The sequence below is a fragment of the Trachurus trachurus genome (assembly GCF_905171665.1).
Source record: "Trachurus trachurus genome assembly, chromosome: 12".
NCBI lineage: Eukaryota > Metazoa > Chordata > Actinopteri > Carangiformes > Carangidae > Trachurus > Trachurus trachurus.
The window spans coordinates 23,689,794-23,705,134 of record NC_139908.1 but is presented as its reverse complement, the minus strand read 5'-3'; the positions used below and the strand labels follow the sequence as shown (position 1 = coordinate 23,705,134).

General features: G+C 41.6%; 2 protein-coding genes across 2 annotated transcripts in view; one reads left to right on the top strand and one right to left on the bottom strand.

The window, feature by feature from the left end:
* Positions 1-3,653, bottom strand: part of ehmt1b (euchromatic histone-lysine N-methyltransferase 1b) — a 31,356-nt gene extending 27,703 nt beyond the window's left edge. The window contains exon 1 of the mRNA XM_083982993.1: positions 3,623-3,653. Within this exon, the coding sequence (XP_083839119.1) occupies positions 3,623-3,643 (21 nt within the window). The 5' untranslated portion in view covers positions 3,644-3,653. The remainder of the gene's footprint in view (positions 1-3,622) is intronic.
* Positions 3,654-10,923: 7,270 nt separating this feature from the next.
* On the top strand, positions 10,924-13,768 carry ssna1 (Sjogren syndrome nuclear autoantigen 1). The gene is made up of 3 exons (XM_083983020.1): positions 10,924-11,193; positions 12,191-12,390; positions 13,545-13,768. The coding sequence occupies exons 1-3, from the start codon at positions 11,142-11,144 to the stop codon at positions 13,635-13,637; spliced, it is 345 nt and encodes a 114-aa protein (XP_083839146.1). The 5' UTR covers positions 10,924-11,141; the 3' UTR covers positions 13,638-13,768.
* Positions 13,769-15,341: the final 1,573 nt, after the last annotated feature.

The following is a 15,341-nucleotide window of genomic DNA, read 5'->3' as shown; positions in this document are numbered from 1 at the left end:
TTTTTTTTGGGCTCTAACCTCAATTAGAGTCCTTATAAGTATTGGGCATCAGGCAATGAACTAGTTGTAGCAGGGTCTAGTTTTAGAGTAGCTTAGCCGGTTTGTGAAACATCCCACACAGGAGGTGAAACAAGTCATACTGCTCCGCCCCTCTCGGCTCTGTGCAGCGTCATCATCTCTGTTTCTATCGTTAGTTTTGTAGTTGGGTCATTCTGAGACAAGACTTGTTTTGTTGAAGTTCTTAGCCTATCACGATGTTATCCTGTTGCTCGGCTCTGAGCGCAATGACGCAGTTAAAAAAGAAAAAATGCAGTAATTTGATCAACTTAAATGAGAGCAAGCTCACGGCCTTCTCAAATGAAGAGTCAAAGTTAACATCAGGAAATCAAGAAAAACCCCAACCTTTTACATTGGCTACATTCTAATTTTCACATGCGCATGTGAAACGAAGGTGTAATTACATCACAGTTTCTAATCACAGGTACACCTTGTGACTCTGACACCAGTGGGTTGGCTTGTTGGCTCTCTGACTGAGTGTTTGGAGAGGGTTTGACATGAGCTCAGTGGGCGGACTGGTCCAGGACATGGCTGAACCACAGGTTTGGACTGTGGGAGATATGCAGCTCCAAAACTGTCTGATTTAAATGTTGCTCTTACAACTGGAGGCTGTGTGACTGCATTTCCTGAGAGCCTGAGTGCCACGGTCACTACAGCTGAGCTGGCTCCTGGATGGTCAATCCCTCCCAACTGTGGGGGCTGCCTGCAACGTCATATTTTCTCAGGATGCCCAAATTGATTGGCTGCTGATCATTATCAGTTTTCATTAAAAATCTATGACCTGCAGATCACCAACCACCTAAATACTGGGGCTGAGAGAAGCACTGTGTGCCATGTAGAGTAGCTCCGCTTGCCACCTGGTTCAATTCAAGTGTGTGAGGCTGATATAATGTATGCCATCTGCAAGGCACGCCAACACTGACTGGTAATCAGTCATGGATCGGCCAGTCACACTCAGACATAATTAGTATCAATGGCAAAAATACATGACTGGGTATCCTCATCATTTTGTGCTTCTACATGTTAAACACAAAAGATGTGATTGGTGGTGCGTCCCCAATTTATAAAGACACCTTGTACAGAGCTGACAGCTGAATAGCAACAATAAGACCCAATATAAGGTATTTACTTTTGTTGTTAGGAAGTTAGAAAATATTACTATTCCAATATATTTTATGTAATGAGTGACGGTACAAGGCCTTTTACATTCTGCAATTATTACTTACATATTATATATCACACACAGTCGTTGGCAACATTCTATGGAGACACTGACATGGCATCAGGTCATGCTATCTGTCATGAGACCAGTAATAGCTATTTCACTTCAACAATGTACTTCACCTTAATGAGCCCAAAGCGCTGCCTGACAGCCACCTGAGCTGCGTCTCCTGTCTGAATGAACCCACAAACTGCATGCTGATGGAAACACACACACACACATACACACCGAACACTGAGACCAGGAAATTACCCACAATGTGATGTGAGGCAGGAGTCCTGCAGACACCACCTCACCTCAAACTGAAATCAACTTCAAAGATAAGGATTATTGTTAGTCAATTATTTCATTCAGTGTAATTAACCAATAAGGCTGATACTGTGCATTTCCTGTTAACATCCATGCTGTTAAGCCTCTACGTAGCCAGTAGCTTTGTGTGTGACAATGCAAAGTTTGTTCAACATACAGCTCTATAATAGGAAGTGATGCTTCCCACTTTCAAGCAGTCAAATCAATAATAAAGCCTCAGTAGTTGGCCTGAACCTCAATGCAACGGCTCATTCAACTAAACTGCAAGGTTTGACACTTGTGCACTAGATAGAGAAGAAGCTTTTGTTAGCAACGCACCATCTTTACCGTTCAAAGATGTAGGTGGTTCAGAAGCCGAGGTCCTTTCATGTGAACATGAATGTGTGAATAATGAGGCAGATGGATAATATCTTTTCACTTGTGCTAATTGGTGGTCAATATTACTGCAATCAGTGGCTACTTTCATTGTGTGACTGTCTGCTAATCTTTAATCATCATTCCTCCCTTGTCATATATCGATTAGATCAGTTCTTTGGGTGATAAACACACAAAAATGTGAAAAATTGGCATTATTTGCCAGAGCTCAAAGTGCTGAAATTGTTCAATCCTCACATTTGAGAAGCTGGAACTACAGCCTAAAACAACAGGTCAACAATCAAGATAGCTGCTGGAGAATTTTCTGTCAATCACCTCTCCTTTAGTATCATCAATACATCCATGTGACGCAAAACCCAAAGAAGACATAAACAACAAATCAACAACCAAAACTTATCTCCACACCATCAAGCAGCGGGGGGTATTCGGGGTCATTTGGGTGACCTGACCTTTTAAGGCGATCTATTGTATCAATGTGTCAAATGCATCAACATACCACACATGACAAAGTTGTGAGTGCCAATGGAGGCGGCTGCAGAGCTCACAGCTCCGAGCCCAGACACTCACAGCACCGACACACACAGCGCTGCTCGAGCGACCTCTGCCGAACAACACCGGATCAGATCATTCGGGAGGGAAGAAAAAAAAAAGAAAGCAGAGAAACAAAAGACTGAATCCCTGATACATTTGCACAAGTCTGTGCTGCTGCAGCCGAGCGATCACAGCCAAATCAATCTTATCTTTACTGATGAAACCCCGGCAAAACAATGCAACTGGTCCCAGCCAGCCCCTGGTCTGGTTTACACCGACTGAAACCCAGCAGCAGTGTTAACAGTAGAGAGCTAAAACAAGACGAGCCTGCACCGGAGGGAAATCATCCCAGATAAAAGTTTAACGTGAACATTTCATCACGGCCAGCGCAATGAAAGCCGGTGCAGGAACTGGCGCCATATGTTTACAGTGGGAGGTTGTAGCAGCTCTGCCAGTGTTGCCTTCATTTGACTGCATCATTTATCATGAAGCTAACACACTGCACTGCACACAGGAGATAACATTGTGAGCCGAGCAGCCAGTCCTGCTGCCCCCAAATCACACCGAGGCCAGCCCCCTGTCGTTTGAACCAGATGATAACCTCCGAAATGTGTTTTTGTGTCGATTTGTGATTCAAGTGTGCACAGTCTGCTAACTAGCGCGGCTGCTAGCGGCTAGCTACACAGCAGTGTGCACGTTAGCCGCCAATGAGCCGGTGACAGGCAGCGCGGCTACAACAGACAATACTGTCGGTGGAAGAAATTTTCGCATGCACATCTATCTGAGGTTTATTTAGGAGCGCTAAAGCTGGACAGAAGCAGGACAGTGACATGAGCCGGGACCATGTATGACTAAACCCCGGCGAGGAGCCCCCAACGCGCCCGCATGGACCATTCATGTTCCGGGGCGCAGCATCTTCCTGCACATTCAGTTGCCCTCCGGTCCAACACAAAAGCAAGAGACTCCAGGCTGGCCGCGGGAAATTCACGACAAACCGGCACCTCCGCGCCGACATTTCGGCCGCTCCCGAGCGGAGTCCGGGCTGCCGGGCCGGAACACATTTTCTACGGCGCGGAAAACAGTATGGAAGTAAAACAAGCTTGGCATAGATTAGACTCACACACTCACCTCGGTCCCTACCGAAGCCATGGTGCCTGGACGTAAACCCCGCCCACCCGCGATTACGTCACACTTATTGATTTGCAGACGGTGTAATACCACACCTGGGAGTGTGATTGTCAATAACAATAATGATAATAACCCTTTGATATTAAAAGCATGCATTTGCCATTTATGCATTCAAAAGGAACAACCTGTTCTTTAAACAGACTAGTTGTGTCCTATTAGAGTGAAATCAACCAAACCCACACTGACTGACAAACCTGACTAAGGACAGCCAGTCTGTATAATGAACAAAGTCGTGGAAGAGCATTAGGCTACATGCCACAATATATGGCCCTAGTATGTGGGTGATAATTGCATAATAATAATAACAGTTCACTAAGTCCATTCCTGAGTCCCTTCCTTTGGCGGAGGTGTTGTACAATCTGATGTCAGTGAAGACAAATGATCTCCTGAACAGGAGACGTTGCTGCTGCTGCTGTTCTCTGACCTGTCCTATAGTGTTGTGGAGGTGGGTGATTGGTGTTGTCTTTGTCCTGCGTCTGTTCCTTACAGTCCAGACTCCTGCTAGTCTCAGCCTCTTTAACCAGTATCTCCCTGTGCTCAGGTCAGATGCTGCTGCTCCAGCAGTGGCAGACTGCAGCATAAAACAGTTCACTGATCAGCACGGACTAAGAAAACATGTGCAGCTTTTCACTGCAGACGTCAGAGGACCTGAGCTTCCTGAGGAAAAAGAATAGATGGTATCAGTGTTCAGGGAACAGTCTATTTTACCGTCCACGTGCTCAGTATTTATAAGTGTGCACCACCTTAGTGTCCTTCCATCATACGTTGACTGGACCTGCTGCAGGGATTATCTCCCGTTGAGCCACAAGCACATCAGATAGGCTAATAATATTGATAAGGATATTTGGCACTTTACTCACAGATAGTGTTCAAAATCAAGGGTGAACATCAAGATTCTGTGCAGGCCAGATGTATTTTTCATGGACCTGAATGACTTTGTGCACTTCAATCACGGATTTCAGGGGTTAGGGGTCACAATCTTGGGCAAACTTGCTGAACTTGGAACCATGTTATTATTACTGCATGTGCTTTGGGACTAGGTTGCTGAAACCATGATACATACTGACAAATTTAAGACAAGACCATCATATCACTGATGCACCAGACAAAAAAGATGATTGTATCTGTCCAGTGTTGTGCATTGAAAAGATTAAGGTAAGCTGACTACTGCGTTGGTAGAGGCCGTACACAGGACACAGAACTGACCTCAAACCATATATGTGCCCTATACCTAGTCTCTGCCTCAACACTTCCTATTACAAGGACCCTACAGCTTCCTCAAAGCAACAGATTCCAGTCACTGTCTGGAGCTTATATGTGAATGACACCTGGGTGAAAAATAAAAATCCTTCACAGAACAAAGAAACTGAGTAAACTGTCATATGGAGGTCACAAGGAGAATGAAGAATGTTACACTCGGCCTTCGTGGATTGTGTGGTGCACATTAGAGAGGAAGCCTTGACATGAAACTTTCTCTCATGTCTCACTGTAACGTGCTGGTGGTTTTCACAGGTGTCAGCCTGCCAGCCTGAGAACGTATAGGAGCCTTTAAAGCTTGTGGTCAAGTGGATCTGTGAAGAACAGCTCAACAACAGATAGAGAAGAAAAGAGCAAGAAATGCAACAACATGGTCCCTCCACATGTGGCTCTTTCAACAAACATGCATGAGTTTTGTATCTATTTACAATCTGGCTGTTTGAAATGGCAATTACAGCATCATATGTGGCAATTATTTTATTAATGTGCTGAGGTAACAAACTTGTCTTGATAGACGATGTAATCAGTGGTAGAGGTTTCGTTTTGCATTTTTATTACATCTATCTGTCATAAACATACAGCAGTTACATTACAAATTAACATTTGACAACAAAACATATGAGCTTTTAAAACTGCTTCTATGTAACTGCAACAGCAATGTTTAAATCCATTAAGTTATAGTAATATAAATTAGGCTCAGTTTGACCAGCTACATTAATAAAAGTTATTTAACTGCTTCTCTATGTGGTAACGAGCACCACTCAAAAGTCAACAGTGGAAAGCCAATGAACGACTTCACGAATATTAGTATTAGTAATTCAGGTTTAGTTAGATCAGTGGTTCCCAACCTTTTTTGGCTCGTGACCCCATTATGACATCACAAATTTCTGGCGACCCGCGTCGATCAAGATGCGCCAGCTCAGATTTCATATGCTGCATTTTATTTTAACTCGATTTATATTCGAGAAAGTGAAAGTATAGACAGTTGTTTAAGATTGTCTGTGGGGTTTTTAATCATAATTTTAAAAAGAATAATAATTCGTTTAAAATATATATTTTTATCAGTCTTTTTTTTTTTTTATCAATTACTATACATTTCTGGCGACCCCATTTGAATTCCAGGCGATCCCACGTGGGGTCCCAGCCCCAAGGTTGAAAAACACTGAGTTAGATCATTAGACTGGAGGCATCATCACATCTGCTGAACCCTGTAATCACTGTCCATCCACCCATTGTCTATACCTCTTATCCACACAGGGCTGTGGGCGACTGGAGCCAATCCCAGCTGATACAGTATGAGGCTTGGGGCCACTCTGGACAGGTCACCAGGTCTATCACAAGGCTGATATATATAAAGATGAACACTCACACACTCACATTTACATCTATGGGCAATTTAGATTCATCGCTCAACCTATTGTGAATGTCTTTGGACTGTGAGAGGAAACCATGCAGGCACATGGAGAACATGCAAACAAATCCAGAGCCATGTTGCTAGGAGGCGATGGTGCCAACTGCCAACCACTATACCACCCATTAATACCGTCATGCTTTGACAATGTCATTTGTCTTGAGACTCTTTACAAAAGGGCAGTGTAAGTTTTTTCAAGACAAATAATCTATTCAGTATTATACAAAGGATGATAGAAAGGAAAAAAAAACAGAATGTACATTTTTATAGCAGGACCTTGTTTTTTATTCTTTCAACACTATTAATCATTTCATAATTCCGGACCAGACTATCTAACTGTAGCCTGTGTATGTAAAAGTAGTTAATGCTTGTCTTGCAAAAATGCTGCAGTAAAGGCCCTGTACACACCCTTGCTGCACGAATACAGGTGCTTTCATTTATGTAGTCTGATTCGACCATGTAGAGTGTGTGTGTGTGTGTGCGCGTCTCTCTCTCCTGTTACAGCTGTTATTGATTGACTTTGTTATCTCAGTAGAAATTAGTCCCTGGCTCCTCCCAGTGTACAATAAAAACTGTACTACTGTACAATCTCCAAAACAAAACACTCATTACAACATAAAACATGTAGAACCTATATCATCATCAGTCTTATTGGTCCATTGAGTTTGGTGATATCTCTGATTGAAACTCTAATCAAACTCAGAGACTTGCAACAGCTGTTCACATTTGGAGGGCCTCATTAATGTAATATAATATAAAATGTCATTCATAAAAGGCATTTACTGCATCATGAATATTTAAAAATTTGAGGCTTTAACTATATTTAACTTACACTTATATTGGGGCATAGAGCAAATTGCTGACAATCATTAATCATTAAATGTAGATCTACCACATATAATTTAGGCTATATAATTTATTTGCATCATAAAACGTTAGTAGAAACATTCCTCAAATGTTTCTGAACATATGAAATGTTAAAATCAAGGTGCTCTGGTGTGAAACGAGAACATCTCTGTGGGTCCAGAGTGTATTTTATCTATGTTATGCAGTCTAATGCTTCATGTAGTCATGGAGAATCAAGATGAATATTATTCTGACAGTTCATTCTTGACTAGATCACATGGCCATTCTCAGCAAATAAAGTTTCCCAGTTGTCATGGAAATGTGGATGTTCACATTTCCCCTTCCATGTTGGCTTAAAAGCTGAGACTGAAATAAGATGACTGATTGAAACAACTGAAGAGAACATAGTATACTGCTAATGTCACTGACGTCATTAACAACATCAGTGCTTCCTATAATGACATGTATAAATGTCGGCTGTGCTTTTAGTGTTAAAACTTGAATGACCTCTCTTACACTTTTTACATTTAGACTTACAGCTTTACTACAGTACAGATTTACTCTATTGTAGTGTATTACAGCAACTTACTTACAGTAAAGATTTGCCATATTTACAGTCATACTACATCATTTTACAAGTGGAAGAACTTTTACAATATCATACACTATATGGGTTGATGCAGTACATCTCATCTTGACTGTACATTACTGTAATTTTACTCTGCACCACATAGGATTGCAAGACAACCTGACTTTTTACTCTGCAACAAGAGGAAGCCATTTGTGCAATGGTGATTGCAAACAATGCAGGCTGAGAGAGATACAAACCAAGGATGACAATATCTTTGGGAATATTGAATCTGTTTCAGTCGTTATAATTGACAGAGTGATGTATGAAAATATGTGGCCAGACAGACAGGAACATCTGGATGTGGAGGAATGATTGTATTCTGTAGGTTCAGTTACAATGTACTGCAATATTGTTTACAGCTCTACCCAAAGGGTGTTTCTTATGTTTGTTGTAAATTAGATGACTGTATATATTTTTCTTTTGCACAATGCTGTGAACAAATTAGAACTGCGAAGAACACTAAAAATGTGAAACATACATATTCATGGGTTACTCCACTAAATACAGTAATGTGTAACTTTACTGTAGTTTTCATGGCTGTACAAGTAGTGTATAGTGTTGTCTTGAGCATTTTCAGGTAGACCTGACTTTTTTGCATTGGAAAACACTTAGAGAATAAACTGTCATAATGAAAACATGACAAAGCAATTTGACCATCTTGTTCATAAACAATGGTGTCAGGACTTCTCATTTTGATGACACTGACAGTTTCATTGACATGAATACTTGCTTTTGAGGGATGAACTATCCATTTTGAGCAAGTGACAGGCTTTTACAGGTTATCCACTAGGTTTTGCAGTTTGTGCTAATTGTTTTGAGAAATTCATTAACTGTTGTGCAAATGTTAATAGAGAGGTGAGAAAAGCCCCAAAGCGACTGAGAAAAACTGTAATTAGAGATGCAGTTCTTTCTATCACACATTACTAACTGTTACCGTTACCACTAACGCTGTCAGGTTCATCTCTGCAATAACCTCCCCTTGCTCTATTTCTTACCTGTGAAACATTAATGCAATAACCAAATTTTTCTAGTTTTATTTGATCCCTTAATGTACAAAATCATGCTTGCAATTTCGTTCTGCTCTGCATCCTTGATGGTTTTATAGAATGACAATAAAGTGAATCTTGAATCACATTGCTTTTTATTGGTATTATTAGTGATCTATATTACATCCTTGACTATACATGAATGTCAAATATATCTGAGAAACACAGCACCAGTATGAGTAATATATAAAAAGCTGATGGTAATGATTTCAAAGCATCAGAATGTTTTACAGAGTAGATATAACAACATAATTTATGATAGGAGGCCTTCTTCAGATCTGACTGGTTGAACTGTGATCTGCTCTAGGTCCCATTGTCATGACTGTATTACACCACCAGGGGTCCTCATTTGTCAAGTCTAACAATTATATTTCGTCTATTTGTACTGTATGTGGTGCCAGATTTATTCACTTGTTAGCGTCTGCTTTCATGACCAAAATAAACTCTTAAACTCTTAATTCAGTATGATACCTAATTCCTATCAGTGATAGCATATAAACCAGACTGCACATAAACCAACACACAGTTTTACTGTAACAACTATCTCAATAAATTAGGTCTCTACACATGGACAACAGAGGGAAGAATCACACTGGCCCATGTCTGTGCAAGGCAAATGAGTCTTTGAAGACTCACTCTTTTGGTTGTAGTATTCAACAGGTAGTTGGTGGGTCGTGTGTTTAATTGTGAAGTAATTTCATGCAGGGGAAATAAAGAAAGAACGGGAACAAATTATGTACAGAGCAGCTGTGATTTGAATGGATAATGATTTGAGAGTCAGAGTGACTGAACTGTGAGAACATGGAAGTAAACAGTGCGGCTGTATTGGAGAACAAAAACATACCAATTTTTGAATCATCAACATAAAAAGTTAGGACATCTACCTCAGGACTCAGATGAGTTTGTGCATTGATCTGAACCAGGATGAACTACTGATGCTTAACCAAACAGAGAATAAGAGGGCTGGAGCTGAATCACAGAACAACAGACAGGAGGCCCCATTTATATTAAGTATGTACCAACATGTTTGACTTTATTGGATCGTAGAGAGCTGACAGGAAATGAAGGGAGAGTAAAGGGCAACTTGATCCAAGGAAACTGGCCAGCACTCTTAACCCCTATACACCGGGACAATATTTAGCGTGGTTCACTCATTAGCCTAGGCTACTTGTTTTATATAGCCTAAGTAAATGACATGAATTCACGATCAAACTAGACCTCCAGTTTTAGGGTCTATATCAGCTGTGACACCTGGGGGACTCTGACAAGACGAGTTAACCTCTCATATCTATTGACAAGGTTTAAAGGTAGAGTCTGTAGATTTGTTCGTGGTTGCAGTTTGTAAACACAACATTCAGTTTGGGCCCCTTCTCTCGGGCTCAACTGTGCATGCCCCCTGCCCCTGACAGCAGTTGTCAGGACTGACCCATGTTCTGCTGCTGTTCACATTGAACCCTTCTCTACTTCCAAGTTCTCCTTATTTGAACCATGGTGGAAGCCCAAAGGTGATAATTAAACTGGATTTCTTTTGCATACGTCAATAATTTTTTTTTATTTTAGGAAAATCCTGCAGACTCCACCTTTCTGAGTTTTAATCTTAGTAGGCTATATCATAAGATCTTGTAAAGACTGGGGATCCTGCTTTGAGAACGTACCCCAACATAATGGACATTTACATGAGGAAAATTTAATTTTTATCCAGACTTTTTGACTCTCTTGTCCCATCCTACATTATTTTCACAAAACAACGTGTTTCTATTTTCATTGTAGGCTATAGGCCTATTTGTTGTTGTGACCATAGGCCTGGGCTACTTCAATGAATGTCTGGCCTGTTCAAGTCACACACACAGACTGAGTTGAATTACAATTAATTGTATCCCCTGAAATGCCTGTTGGACTTAATTTGGTAAATGAAAATAAAACATTTGATCGCAAAAAAAGTCAATGTTTTATAGATAAAATCGGCAGTGATGGCCAGAGGAGGGCGCAAGCCCAACAGCCCACGAATGAAGCGGCGGAAGAACCAGAGGACGAAGAAGTGTGACGTAGGGCGGCGCTGAATCCGGTGTTGTTGTCAGGGAAACCCGCCATGTACGAGCGGTCGGTGTGAAAGCAGTCAGCGGAGGAGTGGCGCCTGGTTGTGTCAATGGTTTGATGTCTGAAGCCCGGCTCGTTCAGCACGGAGACACGGATGAGCAGCTAGGTTTCACCGGACAGTTTGGAGACCTCTGACGAGCAGTGACCGTTAGCCACCGTTAGCTTAGCATCATGACCCAACAGGCTGCTGCTCTACAGACCTACAACAATGAACTCGTCAAATGTAAGTGACCTGTTGCTGCTCGTAGAGGCTCATGTGACGGACCACCAGTCGTTGAATAATGGTGTTGAGCTGGTCAATGGTGACCTAGTCTGCTTAAACCACAGAGATACTTCGACGACTGTGCTGTGATAGTCTCCTCTTATGTGTTTCGTATGTAACGTATCTAACTGTGGTTCGCACAAACTCTCCCTCCAATTCTTTCTGCTATGAGTGTGTCACACACTGCTCTGTTTGTTCTGGTTTTGGACGTAGCTGCTGGTGCTGTGACCAGCTCCCAGGATAACTCTGAGATTAACAGTTACACTGTGGAATCAGATTAACTCACAGATTATGTTGTCTATCAACTGGAAATCAAGACGTATCTATTCTCTGCAGACCACGCGGTGTTACAGCTGCAAGCTATCACACATGATTGGCAAATTTAAATTAGTTTCAAGTGTTGATCGTGCTCTTCCCAAAACCCTCAACATCTTCAGTGTTTTTCATGTCTGTGAATGATGCCAATTTAACACTATTAGCTAACACTTGTTGCTCGTCAGATGCTGGTTAATCTGTTTCTAGTCTGCCAGTGTCCCTGACAGGTTACCACAGCACATTGAAGACTGGATGTTGTGATTGGTTCAAACTAAACTGCTCAGATATGTTTTTACAGTCAGGTTGAAGTATACTGTAGGTTGAGGACAGCAGCTCAAGGGTATATTTTACAGTATGACATGTTAACATGAGAGTTAAATACACATTTACTTCAGATAATGTGTGTGGATGTTAGAAAATCCTCACATTTGAAAAGATGGAACTACTAGATCATATTTTACATGACATTTGACATTTGGCATGATAACTCATGATAACAGCCAATTATCCAGATTGTTATTGATTTACTTCCTGTTTAAGACCAATAGATCTGATCATGTGATTGTCTATTTGCATCAATACTGAAATAGCCAGTGTAACAGCCTGAGGCTCTGGTGTAATTACCCCTTACGGTCTCTCTCAGGTATCGAGGAGCTGTGCTCAAAGCGGGATGAGCTGAACCGTCAGATCAAGCAGGAGGAGGAGGAGAAGGAACGACTGCAGCACGACATCCGCATCCTGTCAGAGAAGCTGAGCAGAGTCAACGAGAGCCTGGCACAAAGACTCGCCGCTCGTGCAACCTTCGACCGCACCATTGCTGAGACAGAGGCTGCCTACACCAAGGTGTGTGTTGAGCCGTTATTCAAACTACTGACGACACTGAAATAGGTTGATGCTGGAACAGTTCATCTTACTTGGTGAAACATCTGTATTTGAGAGGATTCCCACTCGACGGTCTTTATTAAGTTGAGGTTCTTCTTGATGGCAGACAGGTGGTTTTACATTAAAGCGATAGTTCAACATTTTGGCAAATTGGCCCATATTTAGAACGGCGGAGCTGCTCAGAGCTGCTACGGAGGCTAATGGGATTTCTTGGCTTCCCTCAAACTCATCAAATACACAATCCAACAACTCCCAAACGCTCTGGTGGACAAGTTGTGACCTGCACATTCACCACGCTATGAGATACAGTAATAACGGAGCGTTACGAGACAGAGTTGTTTTTGAGGCAAATGCAGAGACTGCTTGCCAAAAAACTGCCCCTGACAGAAACGCACATCAGCGGTTTTGCAAGAATTTACCTCGAAAACAACTCATGGTGAATGTGCAGGTCACAACTTGTCCACCAGAGCGTTTTGGAGTTGTTGGATTGTGTATTTGATGAGTTTGATGAAGGAAACCAAGAAATCCCATGAGCCTCCCTAGCGTAGCTCTGAGCAGCTTGCGGCTCTGCTCCGCCGTTCTAAAAACAGCTTGCACCGACAAAGGTAACGAACCTATTCCTAAAACTATAGGGATTATGGCAATGGGCCAATTTGCCAAAATGTTGAACTATCCCTTTAAGAATTATGTCTCAGTAGCTTTGTGACATCACATCCTGACAATGATGGGTCAAAACATAACTCACTCTGAGGCTTTTATTGTAAATTCAGCCAACGTTTTAACACATTTATTGTGAACAGCCTGAAGAACTGACTCTGCTGTATACATTACATTTTTGTGGTTTCTTGGTTTGTACTTGAGGGGTCCTGGTGCAGCAGCGTCAGCTCACACAGACTCTCCCCACTTATTGATGCTGGACTCCCTGAGCACGCTCACTAATCAGTGCAAGCACACTCCTAAGCTGCTCTTATTAAAAAACAACAAGACAGTCAGCAATGCCTGGACCCTTTTAAAATTACTTTTACAGGACACACCACACTATCAGCTGTACATCATCTACGGTTTCAGCTCATGCTCTGAAGTATCTATATATATTTTTTGTGTTGCTCCTATAGATCCTGGAGAGTTCCCAGTCTCTTCTGAGCGTCCTGAAGCAGGAGGCAGGAAATCTCAGTAAAGCCACAGAGCCACGGAGGAAGGAGCACTAATGGCAGTGAAAGGTCACTTGTTTTGACCACAGCAGCACTTGACTCTGCACTTTTAATGCAGTTCCTTCTCCACCCCAGACTATTTATATGTGAGCAAATTGTTGCAATTCTTCTATTCCAATAAATGTGTTTCTTTTCACTCCTATGACTCTGTTTTTCACATAAGTGCAGATTTGTAATGCGTGCGTATTAGTTTACGGAAGTGGAACTTGTTTTTATCATTTTGACCCACACACAGCCTGGACGTTTGTTCAAGTCTTCTATTTATTGAGCTTTCATTTGTACAAGTATGACATCACTTTGTTTCTTTTTCTCTTTTTTTTTTTTTTTTTTGCAATTGCCCAAATCATTGACGATAACTTTACAGTAAGCACATCTGCTGCGATGTAGATTTACAGACAAGGGAGGGGGGAAATTAAAGGGGGAACATGACGGAGCTTCTACTACAGAGTCGCTACAGTGTGACCAACACAAACTGCTCACTTTGCAACAAGAGGAGACAGATGGGAGAACAGTGCAGTGAGAGAATGTGTCTCTATGTGCCGGTAGTGGCCATCAGAAAAGTTCTTGCTGGTGTCAATTAAGACGGTCAGTGAAGTTTCCCACAGTTCGTTCTGCCTCTTTTTGTCCTTCAGTTCACAGAAGGACAGGGAGGGAACAACATCCCCACAAAGAGCTCGTGACCTCTTTGTGGGGTTTTGTTTTGTTGAAGGCAGCGGTTACCACAGGTGAATCCACAGGTGTGTCGTGTGACCACGGCTCCACAGCAGGTCCCGGTGGGGCAGTGGACCAGATTAAAACACAGAACACGAATGCATTTGGAAATTTAAGCTCCATGACTACACATCGTATGTAATTCACATTTCGGCTTGAATATTTTCAAATACATGCTGTACAGGTTGGTTTATTTTCTGTTCTGTCAGGCAGCCATTAGTTTCCATTCAATTGTTCATGATATAAAAATGAGACTCTGGAAACCTGATTATAATCCGTCACAGTGATAATCAAACTTGTATTCATATTTGCCAGTCATTACATTATGGTAATATGGTTTTCAGTGTGGATTATTTTGTAATGTCAGGAAGTCCAGGAAGCTGGGTACTGAAACAAAAGGGTCATGACTTGAGCGTCTGTGTTTTTTTATGAGACAATTTGTGATTTAAATTCAAACTTACACTGTAAAACCTATTTGTGTTACGAAATATCCAGTTTGAGTTGAGTTGAATGAAATCAATACTAAGAGTCTTGTAAATTATCATACCACCTAAATCAATTGGAAACTAATGGATACCTGGAATTGTTAAAAAATACATTCAAACTTCTAAAACACAGTTTCATGGTTCGCAAATAGTACTGTAAAATATATGCATTTCAATCAGTTAGACTGGCCAATAATAACAGTGAGGAGGATGATGTCATGTGATGGATGTTCACGGGGATTTCTGAGGTAACTTTACATCAAAGATGGAGCCTGGACCTGTGTGGATGTGGACGACTGTTGTGGTGGCAAGGCCGACAATCATATGACTTCAAATGCAAGGCTGCGGCAAAGAGTTAAAAAAACATGGACATGGCATTCATCGGCAGTGCATTCATCGTGTGAACAATTGAAGAGTTCTTTTCCGAAACGCTACTCGTTCACTTTTGATATAAAAAGTTCTTCCTCATCCATCTTGTCTGACACACAGCCCGTGGTTGTGTAAT

Coding starts and splice junctions, on each gene's coding strand:
- ssna1 (XM_083983020.1), top strand. CDS start 11,142: ATGACCCAACAGGCTGCTGCTCTACAGACCTACAACAATGAACTCGTC. Junction 11,194..12,190: donor CAACAATGAACTCGTCAAAT/GTAAGTGACCTG, acceptor GGTCTCTCTCAG/GTATCGAGGAGCTGTGCTCA. Junction 12,391..13,544: donor CAGAGGCTGCCTACACCAAG/GTGTGTGTTGAG, acceptor TTGCTCCTATAG/ATCCTGGAGAGTTCCCAGTC.